The sequence below is a fragment of the Desarmillaria tabescens genome, assembly GCF_030435595.1.
Source record: "Desarmillaria tabescens strain CCBAS 213 chromosome Unknown EV420scaffold_15, whole genome shotgun sequence".
NCBI lineage: Eukaryota > Fungi > Basidiomycota > Agaricomycetes > Agaricales > Physalacriaceae > Desarmillaria > Desarmillaria tabescens.
The window spans coordinates 602,507-624,198 of NW_026848314.1; the positions used below are offsets into that span (position 1 = coordinate 602,507).

General features: G+C 47.2%; 9 protein-coding genes across 9 annotated transcripts; 5 read left to right on the plus strand and 4 right to left on the minus strand.

Moving 5' to 3' along the window:
• The first annotated feature begins 1,298 nt into the window (after positions 1-1,298).
• EV420DRAFT_1539388 (uncharacterized protein) lies at positions 1,299-2,535 on the plus strand. Its single transcript, XM_060473044.1, has 3 exons — positions 1,299-1,734; positions 1,791-1,883; positions 1,935-2,535. The coding sequence occupies exons 1-3, from the start codon at positions 1,548-1,550 to the stop codon at positions 2,348-2,350; spliced, it is 696 nt and encodes a 231-aa protein (XP_060331521.1). The 5' UTR covers positions 1,299-1,547; the 3' UTR covers positions 2,351-2,535.
• A 255-nt stretch (positions 2,536-2,790) lies between these two features.
• On the plus strand, positions 2,791-4,064 carry EV420DRAFT_1539390 (uncharacterized protein). Its single transcript, XM_060473045.1, has 5 exons — positions 2,791-3,107; positions 3,145-3,211; positions 3,263-3,355; positions 3,415-3,935; positions 4,026-4,064. Exons 1-4 carry the CDS (start codon positions 3,009-3,011, stop codon positions 3,810-3,812), a joined length of 657 nt encoding a protein of 218 aa, XP_060331522.1. The 5' UTR covers positions 2,791-3,008; the 3' UTR covers positions 3,813-3,935; positions 4,026-4,064.
• Positions 3,851-5,910, minus strand: EV420DRAFT_1539392 (initiator tRNA phosphoribosyl transferase). Its single transcript, XM_060473046.1, is given in 8 exon segments — positions 3,851-4,298; positions 4,355-4,835; positions 4,886-5,101; positions 5,154-5,376; positions 5,424-5,536; positions 5,592-5,632; positions 5,685-5,700; positions 5,720-5,910. 8 exon segments carry the CDS (start codon positions 5,840-5,842, stop codon positions 4,147-4,149), a joined length of 1,365 nt encoding a protein of 454 aa, XP_060331523.1. The 5' UTR covers positions 5,843-5,910; the 3' UTR covers positions 3,851-4,146.
• Positions 5,911-6,818: 908 nt separating this feature from the next.
• Positions 6,819-8,369, minus strand: EV420DRAFT_314212 (uncharacterized protein). The gene is made up of 2 exons (XM_060481672.1): positions 7,582-8,369; positions 6,819-7,532 (listed from the first exon to the last, which is right to left on the minus strand). The coding sequence occupies exons 1-2, from the start codon at positions 8,354-8,356 to the stop codon at positions 7,093-7,095; spliced, it is 1,215 nt and encodes a 404-aa protein (XP_060331524.1). The 5' UTR covers positions 8,357-8,369; the 3' UTR covers positions 6,819-7,092.
• A 1,554-nt stretch (positions 8,370-9,923) lies between these two features.
• EV420DRAFT_314280 (uncharacterized protein) lies at positions 9,924-11,294 on the plus strand. Its single transcript, XM_060481673.1, has 2 exons — positions 9,924-10,286; positions 10,339-11,294. The coding sequence occupies exons 1-2, from the start codon at positions 10,230-10,232 to the stop codon at positions 11,116-11,118; spliced, it is 837 nt and encodes a 278-aa protein (XP_060331525.1). The 5' UTR covers positions 9,924-10,229; the 3' UTR covers positions 11,119-11,294.
• A 1,803-nt stretch (positions 11,295-13,097) lies between these two features.
• EV420DRAFT_1539419 (fungal-specific transcription factor domain-containing protein) lies at positions 13,098-16,605 on the plus strand. The gene is made up of 15 exons (XM_060473047.1): positions 13,098-13,477; positions 13,595-13,677; positions 13,790-13,864; positions 13,915-14,087; positions 14,143-14,266; positions 14,319-14,669; positions 14,723-14,874; positions 14,923-14,991; positions 15,042-15,201; positions 15,255-15,372; positions 15,428-15,603; positions 15,632-15,655; positions 15,719-15,816; positions 15,988-16,365; positions 16,421-16,605. The coding sequence occupies exons 1-15, from the start codon at positions 13,381-13,383 to the stop codon at positions 16,458-16,460; spliced, it is 2,118 nt and encodes a 705-aa protein (XP_060331526.1). The 5' UTR covers positions 13,098-13,380; the 3' UTR covers positions 16,461-16,605.
• Positions 16,606-17,490: 885 nt separating this feature from the next.
• Positions 17,491-18,380, minus strand: EV420DRAFT_1539428 (uncharacterized protein; the record flags this gene model as incomplete). The annotated part of the gene is made up of 1 exon (XM_060473048.1): positions 17,491-18,380. A coding segment is annotated over exon 1 (417 nt), but the record flags the coding sequence as incomplete, so codon positions are not given.
• Positions 18,381-20,173: 1,793 nt separating this feature from the next.
• EV420DRAFT_1539437 (uncharacterized protein) lies at positions 20,174-20,462 on the plus strand (the record flags this gene model as incomplete). The annotated part of the gene is made up of 1 exon (XM_060473049.1): positions 20,174-20,462. One exon carries the CDS (start codon positions 20,177-20,179, stop codon positions 20,405-20,407), a length of 231 nt encoding a protein of 76 aa, XP_060331528.1. The 3' UTR covers positions 20,408-20,462.
• A 447-nt stretch (positions 20,463-20,909) lies between these two features.
• Positions 20,910-21,198, minus strand: EV420DRAFT_1539440 (uncharacterized protein; the record flags this gene model as incomplete). Its single annotated transcript, XM_060473050.1, has 1 exon — positions 20,910-21,198. One exon carries the CDS (start codon positions 21,193-21,195, stop codon positions 20,965-20,967), a length of 231 nt encoding a protein of 76 aa, XP_060331529.1. The 3' UTR covers positions 20,910-20,964.
• Positions 21,199-21,692: the final 494 nt, after the last annotated feature.

Below are 21,692 nucleotides of genomic sequence, written 5' to 3' on the forward strand. Positions count from 1 at the left end.
ACCAACAGGCTGTTATATTTATCCCCTCGTCTATCTCAGCATCATCGGAGAGCAAACCAAGTACAACAGATTTTAGTTACTAGCTATCACCAGCAAGGGGGGTTGGAAATAAAATCCCCGACATGACCTACATTTTCATGTTTAAGGCCGAGGGGACCCCCCCCTCCCTCCCCCTCCTGCTAGTGTTGCCACGGCTCAACTCGACTCAACTCGGCTTGACTTCGGATGACTCGGCTCCGGGACGACTCCGAAGTCAAATGAAATCCTTGACTTCGGCTCGACTCGGCTTCAAGCTATTGGGATTTGCCGAATCATTGATCTCCTACCGAAATAGGAAGGCACAAAAAGTAAACTTCAGTAACAGATAATTTATGTGCAAAGATAGTTTCAAGGGTCAGTATAAATGTAAATGTGTGTAATGGTCACCATTTTCTAGGGCCGCTTGGTGCATACAGGTTGCAAAGACCGCAGCTTGTTGGCGTGAGAAAGTAGGGCGGCAAAAATACGGCGATTTAAGAATTATTTTCCCACGTTACCTAATGCAAACACCCATCTGCCGCTAGTTAGTAATTCAACACAAAGGGAGGGTTCCAAGTCACTGTTCCTCTGAAACAGATTTAATAACTTCAAATCAATGTCATATGCACATAAATGACTATCTGAGTCCACTAGGTCAAGATAAAGACAACTCTTCCAAAACTGGATGGAGTCATTGACTCGGGCCGACTTCAAGCCATCAAAGTCGAGTCGCAGCCGAGTCAAGCCATTTAGGGCCCGGAGTCATTTTGGTGACTCGGCTCAGTCCGACTTCGACTCCGCGCGACGACTCGGCGACTCGGACCCGAGCCGTGGCAACACTACCTCCTGCCATATAGGGTAGTAATATATCCATAATAGGTATGATTTGTAATGCTCTCATAATCATTTCGACCATGTGAATCTCTCAGGGACTTGGGTGGTGACACATCGTAACTTTTATAAGGTGAAAAACAGACTACAAATGTATGTGTGATGCTAAATATCTTCATTTTAGATGTAGATGCTATTATTTCATGCCAATGTCACTCATCAGACCCCCCAAAATGCCTATATATGGTAGGTAAGGTTTCGTGTTTAAGGTTGCTACCCCTCCCCCCCTCCCCCCTACCCCTGTCCGGGATTTTATTTCCAACCCCCCCTTGATCACCAGCAATCTGGGAGATATAAGTACTGGAGGAAGGAAATAAATTATTTATTTATTTAAATCAAGAAACTCTTAGGGGCGCAACGACTTGAATTCTCTCTCTAAATCACCACCACCACCACCACCCATCATTTTCTTTTTGTCTTGCCGTTCTCAGTATATCTTGAATTACCGCCATCCAGGCGACATCAAGACTGCTGCCCACCTCCCTCGACGTCTTCCTACCTCGAAGGTTACCCTTGTACTCTCAGCTTTATCTAGGCTCTACAAGCACGTTCTCGAATACGACTCCGTTATCTGCCTCCAGCACGCTAAGTCTGATCACGAAAGGATCAAGGCACGCCTACAACTTTTGTATCCTACTATGTCCTGCGAGTTGAAACAGGAGGCCAATGCGCAAAGCAAAACGTTCAGCGCCATGGAAGAGAGACTACAGCGACAAATTGATGCCTTGGGCTCACGCGTTGGTTCTTTGGAAAGATATAAGGAGGACTGCGAGCGGAATTTCGAGGATCAACTTCGATATGAGACTGTGGACCGCTTCTGTCGAGGTAAGACCATATTTCCTATAGGGCTGTTCGACAATTGGCTCATCGAATGTCACTAGGTCTGACCGACATTCTGCAGAAGAAAATCGTCAATCTAAATGCCATGCTCCATGATTTGTCATCTAGGCTAGAAAACGAAGCCTTGAGATATCGTACGCAAATTTCAATAGCTGAGAGAGACTAAATGCTGATAGGGTGCACAGCTCCTAATGCTTTCGTGTTTCTCAGCTACTATCTTCATTACGACGACGACAACCTGCCGGAGGTCTTCCATCTGTTTCCTCTAGAATTTCATCGAAGGAATGTCGCCACCCTCAGTTGCATCATACCGAGCTCTGGAACGGCCTTGAATGCTCTCAGTCTTCTTGTCGATGGTCCTCATGGTCGTGATATTAAACTTCTCACCCACTTTTGGGCAGTCCGCGCTAGTTTTGGCACCGAAGAGAGTTCTTCAGCACACCCGGTCCCAGGCCTCAACTTGGCATATGAAACCCTTCAAAATCTTGTCGATGACCCGGAACAACAAGCCCAGATACGAGACATTTTACCCTTACTTGTTGACGTCGGCGGATACGGTGTCAATCGAAATGTCAAGTACTTCTCGTCAGCTGTGTTGTGAGCTCTAGCTTGTTTTTACCACAGTCCTCGTATATCCTTCCATTTTCTTTTGTTCTAGTGTAGTATTCAAGATTGGAGTACAGAACCTCGTTCTATTCGGCTGTCGGTATTCCACATCTTTATCCAATATAAATGCAGAATAAAACCAACAGCCATTTTTATTCCCCTCCATCTATGTCAGCGTAGGGAAGTAAATTATTTATTGCTATTTCGAAAAAGGATGAGATTCTCAAAAAAGAAAAAAAGGTTTTGACGCGACTGATACCTGCCCGATCCTGCCCGATCTCACCCACACCATCTGAGACAACCTACGACGTCAATCATCATAACCCTCTGAGTGCGGGCTCGGAGGTGTTTTAACAGGGGCCAAAACTTTTTGATTCTTTTCAGGAATCCCATCATTTTTCGAAATTGCTATAAATAATTAGTTAACTAAAGATTTCCCAAGCAATCCTGGACCGACTCGGAGTCATGAATCCAAGACAGAGCTCCTCTACCACCACCACCACCGTTTATCTCGCCCACGTCGATATTGAAGCAGTAATGCCATTATGGTGACATCAAGACCATACCTTACTCCCCTTCACGCCCTACGACTTCGCCTGAGGTCAAAATACTATTGGTCTCGTCTGTATCACCCAGGTTCTACGGCACAGTACATGCTATGGAAGACCAGCTCCAAGCGCCAAATCGATCAGCTGGTATCCAGATTCAGGGATCTAGAAGCCAGAAACAAGGTGAAAGAAGCCAGAGACAAGGTGAAAGGCCAGAGAGATTAGTAAACTAGCAGCCAAGGTCGAGGCGAGAGAGCGTGAACTGGATGAGCAACTTCGGTATGAGGTTGCGAATCGTTTCTGTCGAGGTAAATTTATTTTCCAGGGCGGTTTGCTGTTTTACCGATTGGATACTCTAGGTCTGGTGGAAATACTCTGCAATAAACTAGACAAGTTATCAAATCTACTCTCCGATCTGGCATCTGAACTTCACAGGCCAGCATTGAGATATGGTACATAAATTCCAGTGCCAGTATCCAAGAGATTCGATGCTAACAACAAGTATGCCCAGCTCCGAACGCCTTTGTACTGTTCACTTATCATCATCATAACGACAACACGCTACCAGATATTTTCTACGAATTTTCGGAACATGTCCACCAGCTGAATGTATCCACCCTCGAGGACATCACGCCCAGAGCCAGGACAATTCTTACTGCTCTCGATACCTTCATTAACGGTCCTTACGGCGATGACATACGTCTTCTAACCTACCTATGGGCAGTCCGTGCAGGTCTGGGCAACACACGAAGCCTGTTAGCGCATTCAGTCCCTGGTTTCGCGGTTGCTTCAGAGATTCTTCACGAACTCATTCCTGACCCAGAACAGCAAGCCCTGGTGGAACGTATCTTGCCTTCTCTGATTGAAGAAGACGGCGTCAACGAACACATCAAATATTTTGCGTATTAATGCTGATACCGATCGTCGAGGCGCGAGACTATCGTGGTAGCTCTAGAGTCTAGGTCGTTTTATCTGGGGTCTCTCGTTTATCCTCAATACCCTTGTATGATTGTGTTTCAAATGACCAGTTTGGAATGTTATGTAAATCAAACACTTTGCAACGCAATTGAACGCAAATGCCAGGGGAATGCATTGTCTACAAATATTGCACGCGCACAAAGTAGTTCTACCGTACTTCATTTCGTTTCAGGACGGCGCTGGTCATTTTCCCGGGTCATCTTTCTCAGCGTGGACAGGAAGCCCAGATTGAGTGTCATTGCACAAGATTATTCCACGGCCATTGTTAGACCGTCTCTGAGAGGGTGAGATGCCTACCTGTAACCTCTGGCGAAAGGAGGAACTCGTTGACCCTCTTTAGAGTACTCCGGGATGGATTCGCTTGAGGTCGTTCGGAAATAATCCACTCTAGTCGTGTACGAATAGAGTGTTTGTCAACTGGTAGGATGCCTCAGTCAGTACAGACAATATACATGAAGGTCATTCAATCTCACCTTTTCGCGGACCCCTTGTTATAGCAAAATGCCCATTGTCATCGAAGAACATTTGCAGCGCTGTGACGACTACACCCACGCTGACATCCTTGCCTGTGTCACAAGATACACAGACCGAACGCCCCTCGGCCAACGCGGACTGAACGAACGACATGGCCTGAGGAAGCACGGTGCTCAAGAACTGATTCTGCCCTTTCTTGCCTGGTAAAGTTTTGATCCGCTTGACTTGCAGGCCGCCCCCGATATGGATATCATCCTCGCTAAGAACGAGATACACGAAATCGTCTCCGAGGGAAGGGCTAGGCAATCCCGAGTTTTGGCATATCGCAAGACGAGAACCAACCTTTGTAAGGATCGTCGGAGGTTCCCCCATTTGAGTAGGTGATGCTGCAACTATGGAGGTAACGAGACTTTGGAGCTCTGTTTGGCTGGATAATAATAGTTCTGCTTTATGGCTCCAGAAGATGTCCGGGACCAAACCCTACTTTTCATCAGAACCAGCGGGAGGCGGCGGAATGAACAGAAACGCACCATCCCCCAGGCTTCATGGTCGTCACCAGACCCTTGGATGTATGAGAACCCGCTTGACCGGCGCTCTAGGCCGTCTTCAACCTGCTTCGACGCGGATACGCATATGATAGGGTAGAAACCGGCATCTGAGCCAATTTGAGGGAATGATGAGGTTGAAGGTGTGATCCACATTGGGCGGAGCGGATATTGGAGCTGGGGGAGAGCATAAGATGATTTCTGTCCAGTTTCAGTCAGGCCAATCCAATGTTTTTGAGACGGTAAAGCATACAGCAAGCGCCTCTGCCCAACCATCTAGCAATGGGACAATCTGGTCGTGCTCTTGACTACTGACGGTTGAAGGTGGGGTGTAAAGATTCGTATCCCAGTCGGTAGTGATTTCCGGATGCCGGATTCGCATAGCTCGGTTGACAACTGCGCACCAGATGGGAACCGTCTTGGACAGTGCATCGGGAATTTTCTTTCCTGCTCTTGTAGAATCGACAAGGATCATCCTGCGCAATGATAAGCTCCCAAAACATTGCATCTGAAGGCCACGCACCCTTTCTGCTCCTCCACTAACGCCAGTAGGTGCAAGTTTGGACGTCTCAAGTTGAAGCTCCAGTTTGAAAAATGGCCATCGGTGGACTTGAAGTAGGCGGGGATGGATGTTGACTAAATATTGCTTTCGATGAGGGGCAAAAAAAAAACAAATGTAATAGGAACGTACAGTGCTGGGGTCCGTGTACCATGCGCCGCATCGTAAATTCGCTGCATGTCATGTTGGTTCAACGTTGCCTGCTCGATGAGACCATCATCGTACGGAGAATTGGCAGAATCTTTGTAGGCAAGTCGGACTTGGTTGACAAAAGTTATATCTTCGTCAATTGAGTGGAGGCGGTTGTAGATGTCCAAGGATTCCTTTCGAATATAGGATAGAGCAGCATTGCGAGTGCTCTTGAAATTATCAGTCCATACCATATATCTAGGTAGGTGGCCCAGAAGGATCCGGTATTTCAACAATCGTAACTTTAGATGAGGGTAGGAGCGGCTGAGGCCGAGGCGTCACTGCAGCTGGGGCGTTACGCGTTGTCACATAATCACGTGTCTGTGACTCGGGCAGCCCAGGCTTTCGGCTCGACGCATACTTTTCCTTAAAATTTCGCCTGGATACTTTACGACTTAACTGTTCCGCGGATTTTCTTCTATATTCAAATTGACTGCTATCCTGTTGTGATATAAAAAGAGAAAGGCCATCTATCCGTCAATTGTAGGTATCTTAACTATCTTTGCCATCCAAGTTGGTATATATGCACCGGTGTGGTAATATACAAGCTGTCTTGACGTAGACTGGGTTGTGCGAGTCATCGGCCAGCAGGGGTCGTGTAGCTGTGAGTCCAAGATGAAGAAATAAGATAGTTGATATCTAAATAGGTGTAGTCAATGAACAGAATGATGATGAAAGCTCACTGTGCGTCGTAAGGGTGCTCTGAACTCAGTACTCAAGGCTCGAAGATGGTGGGCAAAAAGCGAAGTATACATCCCCGAGGTACGGCTTGACTTGTACAGTTAGGGGATGGCCGCACGCGTACTCTTGCATCGCCAAGGGCCCCACTATGACATCCGAGAATGTAAACGAAGAAGGAAAGATAAGGGAATGGTCTGTTGGCAAAAGAAAGTCCATAGCTAGACCTCAACGTTGCGCAACCGCTCCACCCGGGATTAGCGCAACTTCATATAGGAGATTACGCTGCCGGCCTCAGCATGGATGAACAGGTCGTCAATCTGTCATCATCTCGATCCCCAGCGCGGTTCAAGGTGGTTACGGCCGTCGCAGTCTTGTCCTCGCGTCCAGTGTGTACAATAGGGATAGATGATTAGGTGTGAAGATGGGAATAGGAATATATAAGGAATTCAACTGCAAACTGTAAGCATTAAAGAGGTATAATGGACTGGAAAAACGACACCGCGACCTAGACCAATCCTAACGATCCCTCGTTCAGTGTAGCTCAGTCGTCGTTGAGAGCCACCCCTCATGAACGTGAGTCAGTGCCTTGATCGACGTGTCATCGTCCGCATTGAGAACATGAACTTGACATCATTTGAGCATTGATGCCCAAAGTGTTGCGTAGGGAAGAGAAATTAAGAGAGGGAAGGGAAAAGCAGTATGTAGACATGAGAGGAAGAAGGAAAGGCCAAGGAAGGACACGTCAGCATGTCTCGTGGCATCTCTAATACGGATTCACAGCGAGCATGTCTAACAAAGAGAGTCCACAATCAACCTTGAACTCGATGTTCAGTCGACCATGACTTTGTAAGACGGGAAATTGGGCTTCAACCTTCGTCCTAAATATTCCCTCCACAGAGGGATCGAGGACATCGTGCCCATGAATCACTTGAACATTGAGCAGGCGAAACGATGGCATAAGCTCTCCCGTTAGGACATTATCCCAGTCTGAGAGGCTGGGAGGTTCCATGCCCAAATTTGGAGTCGAAAAGCGAATTGTAGCTTTCTCTAGTAGGTTGGTTTTCGTAGTGAGGCAGTCCATCATCCAGCAGTCTAGGTCATCTTGGGAACCTTTGTGCGCTAGACCAGGACAGAATGCGATTATATCAATGGTATGGATGTGCGATAGCATAAAGCCATACGGCCAAATGGGAACCTTCCTGTCTGGATTGATTGTTATACAAAATGGGAAGGAGAATTTGCAAAGGCTTACTCCAGTTGATCTGGATCCTCAAATTTTGCAACGTGTTGACTGTCGCTTTGACGACCGTGACAGCGAAATCCAAGTCGTCTTCATTCATGATAGATATCGCAAAATCGCGAAGGCGTTCGAAAGAGATAACACTCTGTGGAGATAGCAGAATATCATATAATTCTTCAAAGGGGAATTCGATGGCGAAGCTTTCGGGACGCAAAGAATGCCCTTCGAAGAGGATGTATTTCTGGAAGTCTGCGTATTGAGCGGGGAGATTTTCTGGATTTGTGGTAACGGATAAAAGCGCCAAGTGCTGAAGCTCTGGAGATCCTCCAATCATTTCCAGAATTTTGGGGAACCCTTCTACCCACAAGAACGTGGCTGAGATATAGGATTGGTTATGTGATAGCGTCAATGGCGCTTTGATACCATCCTCCCAGAATTCTTGAACTGTTATATTCCTTAAAGAAGGCAAAATTGGGAACGGCGTCAACTGGTCCTCTGATTTGGACCAACAGGAAGAAGCAGAGAGGGACACAACCAAGGGGGGGATATGCGGAAAGTCGCGACATAGTGCGACAAATCTCTCAGCATGCTTGTCTCCGTCCAGTTCGACTTTTCTGAACAAGTGGATACGTGTTCGAGGGTAGAAAGCCCGACTGGTAAGAGACATGCATTTGAGCGCAGCATGATCATCCGCCAAGTTATCGATAATTGTGTCGATTAGCTCTTGAGGAAAAAGAGTGGCCATTCCGTTTTTACCTAGAAGTGATAAATGTATTTGGGGACTCATCGAAGAATGGGAGGTGCCCCTACCAGGTGGTTCAACCGCTCGGGCAATGCACTTGAGAGAACGGAAGGAGGAGAGAAAACGACCACGTGATTGGGACCCGCAATAAGTCGGAGTCCGGGTGTCCCCGAACGGACCTCAGCAACGAGCAACAACGTTCTACTTACGACTGTTTTCGCGTAGCAATAGCTGGCGTGCAGGATACTCTAACCAGCGGAATTTTTTCAGATGCTGTCAAGACTCAAGAACCAGTAGGCAGGCGCTGAATTGGTGCTTTCTTTTAGCCGTGAGTGCAACTCGGTACTTACTGTACTCTCCTAATGTTATTGTTCCACCAGCCCGGAAGTTTCACGCTTTCAAGAGCCATCTCTTTCGCAGGAATGGTGCTGCATTATATGCTAATTGTATGCAGGTACAGAGGACTCTTGGGAATGAAGGATTAAGTCAAAGCTAAGCGCTGAGCAAGGACTTCGCAGACAAGGTACGCGTCTTTATTAATAAGGACTTGGACTCGGGCCTAACATAATTGTCCGACTTGAAGCCATGGTAGAATATCCGAGGACCATTGCTCAAGCGGCCGAGTCAACAGCGACCGTAATGCTTATTGCAAGCGATGAATCAACAAGGGCCAAGGAACAGAAAATGAACTCGACTTGGGCAGTGGGCACCCCGTCCTGTTATTGTTGTATTTCATCTTTGACTTCGCTTAACCACCGGAGATACCACGCATGCATTTAACGTTAGCTCCGCATCAGTACTCGGGAACGCCAAATTACATATAACGAATCGCTAAAACCAAATACTCATCCCAAACGTTGGCGCCTTCTGGACTCGAACACTCGGACGACATTATCTGTTTCCTCTAGCTTTGGCAGAGCCGGCGTGTGAGATCCCACGAACGGGGAGAGAACTTTCTACTGCTACTTCCAAGAAATGACTAGGCACTTTCCTTCTTACCAGGACAATTTGACACGCTCCTTGAAACTTGCTCCTGGGATCCTGAACTCTGCTGCTGCAGTCCAATGGAGATGTCAAATTGCTTCCTTGGTGCAGCCCTATTTGGTTTTGATCCACCTTTCTGGTGATGGCTGCGGTATGGGCCCCATACAGAGTCACAAAAGGGCCCAATAGAGAAGAAACCCGGCGCAGATATCATGGTCTCCCCAATGACTGCATGCAAGAGTTTGAAGCGTACTTTCTGATTCTGGTGAGGATTTGGCCCTATTGTTGTTTTGCGTGTATGTTGAATAATCAAATATCATCCAGGGAAGGCAGGATGTGCCCCCCTGGACTAGTACTGGATCGATTATTGATAAGACCGAGGACGTCAAGTAGCAATACATGGGGCTGCGCAGTATGCACTGTGCATTAGAAATATGTCCACTGCGCCTTAATGACTAGGTAATGTGACTTTCTTTAAGAAAAGTCGAATACTGACTAAATACCGAGTCGTCAGAAGCCCGAGGAGGCAGTGGTCGACTGAACTGGGCCCATCTCGTGACCAGATTGATAAGGACCAATGAGGGATTGCGTGATTGGAAGAACGACAACATACCGACAACGACGCGTCTTAAAGGAAATAGACGCGTCACGAGCCCCTGCTACTGGGAAATTTGGCTCCAGTATGCTAGTCGCCAAGGGTATTCAATACGACGAATATGACGTATCCCATGATTCCAACCAAACCTCACAGGGTCGGCTGGCTCCATCGCGTATCAATTATGCCTCAACACGAATGATCCTGTGAGCCGTGTCATGGTGATTTGAATACTATCGTCCGAGGTTCCCGAAGGAAAGCTGTCAGTGGCGGCGATAGATAAATTGGGAACGTATAGACCTGAGTAAAAAGCGATCCCCAATTCTCATTTCCTCTCCCATGTCCTCCTTGCTGCTATCCCTCCCTGCTGAGCTGCTTGAGCTTGTCGTATTCGAGGTGCGCTGCTTTTCATTCTAGAATTTCTTCCGTATCTAAGGTCTATGGGTAGTCCAGCACTCCCACGCGAAAAGCACTCCGATCAACGTGCCTGCGCCTGGAATCGATCGCCACCCCACTAGTCTTCGAGAGCCTGCTCATTGATACTCGCAACAGACGCCATGTTTCAAAGTTTCTTCGAAACCTTTGCTCAGGGAAGGGATTGGCGAAATATGTTCAGCATATCCATCTCGTCTCGCTCAAACTCCCGAGAAAGCTACTTGGCCTGCGTAAGGAGAGGGAGTGGGGGAAACCTTCTCGTCGCTGCTATACCGTATATGATATCATTGAGGGGCATTTCGTGAGTCAGTCCACCGCGTTTCTCGACCTAGCTAATAGTGCTTCAAGTTGCTCAGCCTCTGACAAGAGAATATTTACTAATACGGCTCTCTGGCGCAGTCTCAGTCATATCACCTCGTTGTCCATCTCCAGCCTCGGATGGCAAACAGAGAAAGTCCGCCCCCAATCTTCATCTTACTGGTCTCACCGATCTCAGTTTCCTCCGGTTATGGATGTCTCGAATACGCGAGCACCCTCATCAGCACGAGCACCGGCCTCACTACACTCTCCGTACATCACTCACTCCATCCCGATGACCGATTCGATCCATTCTCCCCTTCCGTCCTCATTCTGTTCCGCGGTTCCCAATCGATGTGCCTCACCGCTCTATCTCTCTCCGGCAATCTCTCCCTCAGTGCTGCGGAAGTGTCCTCGCTCGTTCCGCACCTCCGTCACCTTCAGTCACTCTCCCTCAACATGGACTTTGTCCCGGGTGAATTCTGGCAGTCGTTGAGGCGGGAGGAGATTTTCGTAAAGGAGAAATTTGCGCTTACGACATGGGATGCTGAGTCCGCGGTGTTTGATTATCTATGCTCGTATACCGGACTGCGGCATTTGTTTTTGCACATCAAGGAGGGGAATGGTGACTACGATGCGAAGAAGGTTGTGCGAAGGCATCGGAGGACGTTGCGTGATGTCGATGTACAAGTTGGTGCCTAATGGACATCTTATTCGAATTCATGCTTCAAAGACCTCGATAAGAAAGTGACAAGCGATAGTCTTGCTTCATCTTTTTGCCGCCATTTGTTTTTAACGCCCTATCGGATTGAAGGGCTGTGACGATGTCCCCAACAAATTTGTAAAATTCAACGCCCGAGTCCACTACCAATGTATCTGTCTGTGTGTATCTTTTGACCTCTCAGATCATTGTCACTGTATCCTGATGTTTCGGTTTTAGGGTGTTGAATAAGTGCTAAAGGGTTTACTAGAAGATCCTCGCGGCATAGCTTCTGATCTATAAGAAAAAGCAAGGTGATTTCAAGGAAGACCCACACGGCCTCAATGTCTTCCTGCAACTTGAGGCCGGCGCTTAGGGCGTTCGGCAACAATGTCGACCCCCTGGACCGTAGCATGAATGACATGCATCTGCACGTCCCGCCTTATTTGATACCTCCGTTGAACCATGAAACTAATCGGAGAATGAGGTCCCCGTTCGTCTGCCTTGTTGGCCGTACTTGTACGAGGTCGTTTCGCTTTTGAATATGATCTTTCTTCGTCCAGACCATACTGGTACTTTCTTCTCGATCTGCCTCATGTAGGGGATGGAACTGTATCGAATCTAGAGGTCTACGGCTACGTGCAAGAAGTCCATCCTGTTTCATCAGACAGTTGCGAGTTGTTATTGGACTTCCTGGCTTGATTTCAATGACGCCTTGGAGATATCCATGCCCACCTTACTATGTCTAGAGGTATAAGGTTGAATTTCTGTGTTCCGGTTCCTCAATATCACAGGGAGGTTGCAGTCCAGTTTTGCGATTTTATGAACGCGTTAGACTACAACTATGGCTACCTTGAAGCATATCGCTTAGCGCTATGCTTGAGCGATTTCCATAATGGGATCACCTCGGAGAAATATGACGGGGTTCATCGATTCTGGCCTATCTAAGTATTAATAATTCGTCGTGCTTCGTTTGCTGATGCATCTTTGCATGAAACAGATCTCCACATATGGCGCCTCGTTCAGACGCCGATTTTGTAGGTTCTCGACCAGTTTGGGACCAGAAGAATAAACTAGTCATGTACGGTCCTTATATGTTCCGTCTGCTAGTCTCATCTGATCCTGTCTGATCGCAGTTGAGGTGTTATGCAAGGGCTGACTTCACCATCTATCGTTTGTTTCGTGGGGCATCAATACATCAAGCTTCACTGTTCCACGGTAAAGTCGACATTGCGTTCGGCAATGTTTGTCTTGATTATATTAGTCCTTGTGGTCGCACCAGCGTAGGTTCCCATGGTTGTTCTGTGCCCTGGGAAGCAACTTGATCAAGGATTTTTTGCAAGCGTACGCTGTATAGATTGCCAAAAATAGAATGGGCAGTCTCCGTAAACATAGGATGCTGATACTTGGTCGAAGAAATTTTGTGGATGGGTCCTCTTACTTCGGGTGTAAGGCGATAAGATCCGTGGTAGTCCTCTAACGTGCGTCAGACGGCCTGATGTGTTGGCGGCATAGAACTATCGTCGGAAGAATATTTACTCATATGGTACTACAGCACCTCGGACTCTGGTTCTATGTTTAACAAAATTCTCAGGTTCTCACCATTGACACAAGGCGAGAATCGAACAGACTGTACGTTGCTCACACAGCCTACGTGCGGCAAATGACAACCGGTTTATTGTGAAGTAACCGATATCACCTCGATCGCATCTTTTAGGCTCGGCACGACCATGCCGCTTCTTATTTGTACTGTGCCTTCGCCCACGGTTGGCGAACCGAAGGAAGCTCGAAATATGTCTAATTAGACCATGAAGGCCTTTTGCATTTCTTCCAAGTCCTTTACTTGCCTCGTAGCCTTCACAACGTCAGTTTCCGGTGCCCAGCGCCTTTCGACGAGATGGAAAGCCTGAAAGATAGATTTGATCGAAGTTCTGGCCCTGGAATCCATGTGGATGATTGTTGTGATTCATACCTTTTCGTGATAATTGGGTTTTGGCAGGACGAGTTGGATCTCCTGCCTTGTTCTCACCCCCGGACCTTACTTCATCTTCGACCACAATGATGCGCAAGGGCGAGTCTTCAAGTTCGGGGGCTGCTGCTACTGTCAAGAAGCGCCGCATGCCACGGGCATGCGATATGTGTAAACGAAAGAAAGGTAGCTTCTCATTGATGTCTTGAACTGCCGGCTGATAAAATGATGGCCTGTCTTGCAGTTCGCTGTACGCGGCACTTTGGTATTCCTTGAAAACATATCTCAATACATGGTTTACAGGTGACAGCGAGCAGATGCCCGGAAAACGATGCACGAATTGCATCAGCTTCAATTACACATGCACACATGTCGAAGCCTTGAATGTAACGTACTCGGATTTATGTCCCTGATTTTTGTATAACATAACCTACGTCAGAGTATGGGATCGGCGAAGGGGTACGCATCTTTGCCTAATGATTTTCGCCGTTACACAAGGAGATGACATACTGTACTAGCTATGTGCAGCGACTTGAAAGACGGCTCAGAAAACTGGAGTTGCTGTTCCAACAAGCAAGTCGTTCTTTCTGTCTCTAGAGCATTGTGTTCACCTTGTTGCGCAGTTTTTACCCGATGTCGACATCGACACCGAGCTAACCGAAGGTTCCACTGACGAGGAACCGTCCAGTTCCAAAGTTGGACGGACAGAGTATGACCAAAGCGTGTCAGCTCTCAGCAAGGACATGAGTAGGCTTCTCTCAGTGTCCCCAGAACAACGCTTCTTTGGAAAATCTAGGTGGGATTTGCCTTGCGATGACAATTGCACTTCCCCGCTAAATTCCGGTACACAGCGGCATCCCTTACATTCCCTTGATCATGCAAAAGAGGGCTCAATACCTCGGCAAGGAAAAGGTAGATCCGATGAATCAAGCCTTATTCATGAAACGACGAGAACAATTTTGGGATGCCCAATCAGTGAGTGCATTTCGTAAACTATGTAATACCCTCATTCAATTGAACACGACAGTACTATTCTCTAAGAATAGACGACTCCCTACCCGATTATCTCTTCCCTGAGGAAGATCTCATGCTGTCCCTGATAGATCTCTATTTTACCTATCACAACTGCTACCTGCCCCTTTTGCATCGGCCCACATTCGAGAATGACATGAGCACCGGCTTACATCGGAGCGATTATATGTTCGCGGGGACCCTGCTTCTAGTATGTGCTCTTGGCGCTCGAAACTCGGATGATCCACGAGTCTTTTACGGATGCAACGGGGAGGCGGGCTGGCAGTGGTTTGAACAGATAACGCCGTTTCGGTCATCATTGCAAGATCGAAGCACCACAACCCTTTACGAGCTTCAGATACACTGTGTGCGTCTGCTGTCATTTTACTAGAACGAAGCAATGGCTAACCCACATCTTAGCTATCATCATTGTACCTGGAGTCAGTAGGCCTCTGGGAGTCAGTTTGGACACAAGTGGGCTTGGCGTTACGCTTGGCCCAGGATGTCGGGGCGCATATGCATCGCAGTAACCCTCCAAATGCCAGAGATGAACTGTGGAAGCGCGCATTTTGGTATATCATTTCTCACTTCTGTCCCGGATCCCATTAATCGATGCGTAGGGTCCTCATGTTCCTCGATGTATCACTAGCGTGCCTTCATGGACACGCAGTAACCCTTCACTACGAAGAGTAAGCACCAATCTTTTCCTCTGTGTCTGTTATGAAACGCCTACCCGCAGTTTCGACCTCGACTTTCCACTCGAATGTGATGACGCGTTTTGGAGCCATCCGGATTCTTCGCAGAATTTTACTCAACCACCCGAGCAACCCAGCGAGATCTCCTTTTTCGTGTATCTGCTAAAATTAGTGAATATCATGAGCTACGTCAAGGATATCATTGTGCGTGCATTTCTTGTTGTATCAAGTTGTTTGTGAGACTTAGAATACATTAGTATTATACTAGGAAACCGCTCATGGTCATTGGTGGCCAGCGCCGCCCTCCTGAAACAGAAATTGTATCCAACCTCGACTCAGTCCTAGATCGGTGGGTGCAATCTATCCCCGGCCACCGTATGTACTTTCCTCCGTTCCGTGTGGATGATCCAGCTCAACAGTTTCCTTCCAGTACGATGGGATCCCAGCCGGAAGGAGCAGCTCTTCTTCAACCAGTCTGGATTTTTATACATAACTTATCAATACACCCGAATATTGCTGCACAGACCCTACATACCGCGGACCTTTGACAGCAAAATCACTTCGACTCTATACCCTTCAGTTGCGACCTGCGTGGAAGCGGCGAATGTCGTGTTTGGATGCGGTCAATGTGCAGAAACGGAGAGGATACATCCAGTCAGTTCAATGTAGTGGTACGTCTGACGAGTATTTTGGAATGAACCTTGTACTGATTGTGACACAGGCTTTCGTGAATTCGGTTACTCTGACGCTTCTGCTGATTGTTTGGAGTGGACATAGTCCTGGCAGTGATCCACTCATAAGCAGAGAAATGCAGAACGTGTTCGTGAGTATGGAGATGATGAAGGAGCATTGAAAACAGGTAAGCACATCTCATCGCTGAAAAAGGATATATGTATCTAATTTATATGTAGACTCCCTTCTGCGGGTAGCTTTCTGGTGAGTAGCTATGTGATTTCGCGATAAATTTCACGTTGAGACGCAACAAACTAGGGACATATGTTCGGAGTTGGCTTCTTCCGAAATGCCCAATGTCGTCCCCCAGTCCGCAAGTTTTGCGCAGCCGACAATACACAAAAAGCGTCCTCGAGAGGTCCCTCCGCCCGAGATCCCTATGCAGACCCCGTTTTCCTATCCGGTACAACTTCAGCCACCGCCGCAAGAGTTTATATCCCCTGATCCATGGGCGTCTCAGCTCACGTTGGAGACGGAACCACCAATATCATACGCATCGTCAACATCAGAATCTACAGCATACGTACCATCGACAGAGTATGATCCGCTGGTCACTTATGCGCAGGATCCTATTGGTTATACACAGGCTCCTCAACCATACTTCCCCGACATATGGTCAACAGAAGTAAACTCTGAGTGAGTAGCCTACCCGCGGCTTTGTTGGTCGACGTTGCGCTGATTCTTCTGATAGCTTTAACTTGGAGTCTTTCTTTTATCACTCAAATCATTGATGGAAACCCCGCAATCTGTACGATTATCTCATCTAGATTCTGTATATTAGGAAGGACTATGTATGCCCTGTATTGTATTACTGTAGCAGATTCCACTCTCGAACGTCTGACGCTGTGGCTGATTCTTCACAGCGCTGTCGGTCCTAGTATCCCAAAGTACCCTCACATTAGTTCCTGGCTTGTTATTCTCAACTCCCGACAAGTAAAATTCTAACGCGGGGTTCTATATCTATGTAAATATCATGAACGCAGGTTCCACTTTCCGCCGAAACCCCAATCTGCCTGTCTATAAATAAGCGTTCCATGTAGGATCAAGGCTGATTGATGTCGGCTAAATATAAAAGTAGATGGCGTTTTCGGTCGGAAGAAAGCCAACTTCGTGTATTGGATTTCGAGAATGAACCTGGTCGAAGTCAAAATTATTCGGTTCTTGGGCTGCAGACGCGCTTGACGACGCGTCATTTTTGGCGTACGATGGTGGTGGTGGTGTTACCGGCGCCAAGTCCCAATAAGGAACGGCCGGGTCCACAGCCCTGACATGGCGAACCATGCGCTGTGGCTGCGAAGGCTCATACCGTTGTAATCACACTGTTGAGTGCGTCTCGCGGAGTAGAGACTCTTCGCAGGGTACACAATTGAATGAAAAGTGATGGGGATGAGACAGAACATAAAGTGCGATCGAGCACGGCGAACCAGTTAGCATTGACGTGTACCTCGAAAATCCGGTGCACTTTGAGAGTCACTGCCGTCGAAATGGAGGAGTATTAGGAAATGGCTCATGAGACATGTGCATCATGATCAGTAATGACGATGAAAGAACATGTGAACAAATGAGAAATACGTAACGGGAGAGTGAGACATGGTGCACGGACCATGGGGTGTATGGAAAGTTACAGGTCAGTAGCAATGAGAAGATATCAGGCACAATGGGAGCGTACGAATCATCCACCAAGAAAAAAGGAATCACAGACTGCAGCGATGCTCGAGCCTTAACTCATGAAAGCAATGAAATGGGAACCAAGAACAACGAAACAGGCAAGCTCCTTCGAAAAAGAGACTGCCTGCGAACGAAACACCGAGTACCACCAGACTGGTGAGATCCTTCATAAAGGAGACCACCAGCGGACGTAACAACCGGGTAGCGCAGGCATCAGGCGAACATGACAGACGAAGCACACCATTTCACCGGACAGTGCGCCTGTACAGCAGAGCCCAAGCCTTAGCCTGTGGAAACCAACGAATGCGGGTGTCGAACAACCACACACAACCAAGCCACCATTTGCATAACAAACAGCGTGCCTGTAGCGGTGCTCGAGCCTATGACAGCGACACAACGGAGGTGTTGGGCAATGGTGAGGAAACAAACACACCATTATGACTAGAGAAAGTGTGCCTGTACCAGCGCCCAAGCCTATGAAAACCACGAAACGCAGGTATCAGGAAACCGCAAATGATGAAGCCCATCGTTTGAATGACAAACAGTGTGCCTGTAGCGATGCCCGGCCTATGACAGCGACACAACGTAAGCATCTGGCAACCGCGAGGAGTGAAGGACACCATTTCGACAGGAAACAGTGAGCCTGTAGCAGCGCCAAAGCCTATGAAACCAGAAACATGGTATTGGGCATAGTTGGTATCGGCAGAAGGTTTAGGTAGATCTTGCATATCTTTGAAGTACCTGACAATGGTTTGGGCGAGCTCCGTCAGGCCGACGATCACTGACGCAAGACCCATATCCATAGGCGACAGGAGAAGGCGAAGTTGAGCTGAAGGTCAAGCGCACAGCCACGAGCGTCTGTTGCCGCGTACTAGTATAGTAGTAGTACTAGTAGCGAGTGTGGAACATTTCCTTGCATATCGAGTCTAAGCACTCGATAAGATAAGATCTCGCGAATACTACAGCTTGTGAAGATAGCCATGCGTCACGGGGATGGCTCGCTAGGAAAGCGGTGGGACTCAGTTCTAGATTCAAAGCCGAACGCTGTTTGAGCTCTCGTCGGTGTGCCATATGAAGTCACGTAACCCTGTACCAGTGCGCTTCCTCTCTCCCAACAGGCCGTAGTCAGCCTAAAGGGTCATCAAGAAAATCTTCCATATCTGCTTTGGGATCCTTCGGTGTAATGCCTTCCGCCAGAGGCAATGCCGGAGCATTAACATAGGACGCTTCTTGTTTTCTTTCACGAGCGGTGGGTGCAATGGGCTTTTCCGCAGTCGTTCCGACTTTGCACGAAAATGAGATTTGAGGTCTCGATTAGCGTCAGCAACCGCCTTTTCCCTTGACAATTCATCAAGCTCCTCGTTCCATGCGATCTGCTCGACTTTTCCTTTGCGTGTCGGTGCCTCCGAACCTATGCCACGAGAGGATATATGAGCCAGTGAATGATCTACATCGTCATCATCGTCAGGCAATGTCGTTTGCAGTGTCGACTCCGGGTTGTCGGACAACCTTTGTCGCCCCAAGAACGATAAGTCTACTTCTGGTTCCACTATTGGTTCGCCGTCAGAATCGAGCTCGGTCTCCGGTTCAGCATATCTGTCTGCATTAGTCCCCAAATGTCTCTTCGAGAACTTGCGCTCTCTCTCGGCCCTTTCTTCATCATCTTCTTCGACCGGTACCTCGCCCGATGGTATACTCCATTAATATCATCACTGGATGATCAAATTGAAATTCGACTGCGCAAATTCCTGGATGCATGTGCTCTTCAGCGTGGGGCAGAGTAGATATCAGTGATTGAATGAAGCATGTGAGTCTGCGCTAGATTCGAGTTTAATCGCAAAAATAATATCGGAAGGCACGCAGAGTGAGGAGAAACGTAGACGGTGCAGGCTACGACCGTTTGTTTAAGTTATGTTTCTGTTCGTCGTGGTGGTGGTTAAAGGCCAAGGTTACGATGGATGGTTCGGCTGTCGGGCCGGTTTCTCTTACGAGATCGGTCTGGGACACTGGTGGTGATCGTTAGTTGACGCAAGGGGTTACCGGACCGTCAAGCCGGTACACCCGGTCGGTCGGTCGCCTTCGAGAGGCCTTAAAAAAAAATTCTATATCAATTTTTTTCTGCACTAATCAGCTCAAAAGTGCCATGAGGAAGCAATAATTGATGAAGAATAAAGATCTCACTGAGGATGTTGGCTGTGTGATTCTGTTAAGCATCTTCTCAGTGATAGAGATGATGAAGGAATAGTCCTGCCAGCTTGCTGATGAGGCGGATTTAGGGATTCCGGCAACGTCTAGACGGGAGAGATCGGTTACTACAGTTATTTACCGGTCATTGCAACACCATGGTTCAATGAAACACTTAGCCTCTTGCTCTCCCTCCCTTCATCCTTCATCATTAATTTGTATTGCATTGCTGATGTGTATTGTATCTTCATGTTCTACAGTAATTCTTCATATGTGACATGGATAATATTCCGAGAAATTGAGGCTTCTGTTCTAAAAATATCTATTTTCTCATGAACTCAAAATCTGACCCAGAAATGTGTGTCCTCCATCTGAATGTAATCACCCACAAAGGCCTCAATAATGTTAATGACCTTCTGAAGAACCTGTATGACAAGTTTGAGACCAGGCGCCCATTATCTGAGGAGTCTAGGGCATAGATAAAAGTGTGGTTCTGCCAAGCTATTGCCTTTGATGGACAGTCTGACAGTCCAATGCGCCTATTATTGCCCCATTGCCTCCGAATTTTATTTCTCCTCTTGCTCAATTTTTTACTATGCCTGGACATGCTAAATCAAACTTGAAAAAGTGCCAGATTACTCGCAAATGCCATGACCAGCTAATGGAAAAGGCAGTCATTGCACACAAGAATGAGCTTGCCAAACTACCCGGTGCTCCTCAGAAAGATGCAAGAAAAATCTGCAAAGATTTCGAGGCTGTATATCAGAGGGAGACTGGAAAGGAGATCTCGCTTTCTTATAGCACTCGAGTGATTCCAAGTTGCTGACTAATGAGGTTTGGGTACATGGGCCGGACTGTTTCAATGACTCAAAATAGCCCAGAATACCCACGCCACAATAATGCTGTGAAAGCGGACTTGTACCCGCACCTTTGAGCATCTTTTTTTTACTGTATCTTATTGTTGCATAGTATTACACATTCTTACATTCAAACCTAGTCAAAATTCCCAACCAATTGGAACCTACAGTAAATATCCAATTTTGCTGTTTCATTGACCGGTAAATAACTGTACCGGTAACTGCTTCTAACCGGGTGGCAGTGTGCTTACCAATACCGCATGTTATGCCTTCATTAGGTATACAGTTATTTACCGGTCAATGAAACAGCAAAATTGGATATTTACTGTAGGTTCCAATTGGTTGGGAATTTTGACTAGGTTTGAATGTAAGAATGTGTAATACTATGCAACAATAAGATACAGTAAAAAAAAGATGCTCAAAGGTGCGGGTACAAGTCCGCTTTCACAGCATTATTGTGGCGTGGGTATTCTGGGCTATTTTGAGTCATTGAAACAGTCCGGCCCATGTACCCAAACCTCATTAGTCAGCAACTTGGAATCACTCGAGTGCTATAAGAAAGCGAGATCTCCTTTCCAGTCTCCCTCTGATATACAGCCTCGAAATCTTTGCAGATTTTTCTTGCATCTTTCTGAGGAGCACCGGGTAGTTTGGCAAGCTCATTCTTGTGTGCAATGACTGCCTTTTCCATTAGCTGGTCATGGCATTTGCGAGTAATCTGGCACTTTTTCAAGTTTGATTTAGCATGTCCAGGCATAGTAAAAAATTGAGCAAGAGGAGAAATAAAATTCGGAGGCAATGGGGCAATAATAGGCGCATTGGACTGTCAGACTGTCCATCAAAGGCAATAGCTTGGCAGAACCACACTTTTATCTATGCCCTAGACTCCTCAGATAATGGGCGCCTGGTCTCAAACTTGTCATACAGGTTCTTCAGAAGGTCATTAACATTATTGAGGCCTTTGTGGGTGATTACATTCAGATGGAGGACACACATTTCTGGGTCAGATTTTGAGTTCATGAGAAAATAGATATTTTTAGAACAGAAGCCTCAATTTCTCGGAATATTATCCATGTCACATATGAAGAATTACTGTAGAACATGAAGATACAATACACATCAGCAATGCAATACAAATTAATGATGAAGGATGAAGGGAGGGAGAGCAAGAGGCTAAGTGTTTCATTGAACCATGGTGTTGCAATGACCGGTAAATAACTGTATTATTTCCACGGCGGTCGGTCGGTCGGATCG

Bases quoted from the DNA above. Each gene is read 5' to 3' on its own strand.
- EV420DRAFT_314212 (XM_060481672.1), bottom strand. From the start codon at position 8,356: ATGAGTCCCCAAATACATTTATCACTTCTAGGTAAAAACGGAATGGCC. The intron at 7,533-7,581 runs GTAAGCCTTTGC...CAATCAATCCAG, and splicing joins GAGGATCCAGATCAACTGGA to ACAGGAAGGTTCCCATTTGG.
- EV420DRAFT_1539419 (XM_060473047.1), top strand. From the start codon at position 13,381: ATGATGCGCAAGGGCGAGTCTTCAAGTTCGGGGGCTGCTGCTACTGTC. The intron at 14,088-14,142 runs GTGGGATTTGCC...TCCGGTACACAG, and splicing joins CGCTTCTTTGGAAAATCTAG to CGGCATCCCTTACATTCCCT. The intron at 14,992-15,041 runs GTAAGCACCAAT...GCCTACCCGCAG, and splicing joins GTAACCCTTCACTACGAAGA to TTTCGACCTCGACTTTCCAC.
- EV420DRAFT_314280 (XM_060481673.1), top strand. From the start codon at position 10,230: ATGTCCTCCTTGCTGCTATCCCTCCCTGCTGAGCTGCTTGAGCTTGTC. The intron at 10,287-10,338 runs GTGCGCTGCTTT...GTCTATGGGTAG, and splicing joins TTGAGCTTGTCGTATTCGAG to TCCAGCACTCCCACGCGAAA.
- EV420DRAFT_1539392 (XM_060473046.1), bottom strand. From the start codon at position 5,842: ATGGTATGGACTGATAATTTCAAGAGCACTCGCAATGCTGCTCTATCC. The intron at 5,377-5,423 runs GTGCGTGGCCTT...ATCATTGCGCAG, and splicing joins TTAGTGGAGGAGCAGAAAGG to GATGATCCTTGTCGATTCTA. The intron at 4,299-4,354 runs GTGAGATTGAAT...GCATCCTACCAG, and splicing joins AACAAGGGGTCCGCGAAAAG to TTGACAAACACTCTATTCGT.
- EV420DRAFT_1539390 (XM_060473045.1), top strand. From the start codon at position 3,009: ATGCTATGGAAGACCAGCTCCAAGCGCCAAATCGATCAGCTGGTATCC. The intron at 3,108-3,144 runs GTGAAAGGCCAG...CTAGCAGCCAAG, and splicing joins TGAAAGAAGCCAGAGACAAG to GTCGAGGCGAGAGAGCGTGA. The intron at 3,212-3,262 runs GTAAATTTATTT...TGGATACTCTAG, and splicing joins TGCGAATCGTTTCTGTCGAG to GTCTGGTGGAAATACTCTGC.
- EV420DRAFT_1539388 (XM_060473044.1), top strand. From the start codon at position 1,548: ATGTCCTGCGAGTTGAAACAGGAGGCCAATGCGCAAAGCAAAACGTTC. The intron at 1,735-1,790 runs GTAAGACCATAT...GAATGTCACTAG, and splicing joins TGTGGACCGCTTCTGTCGAG to GTCTGACCGACATTCTGCAG. The intron at 1,884-1,934 runs GTACGCAAATTT...TAGGGTGCACAG, and splicing joins AAACGAAGCCTTGAGATATC to CTCCTAATGCTTTCGTGTTT.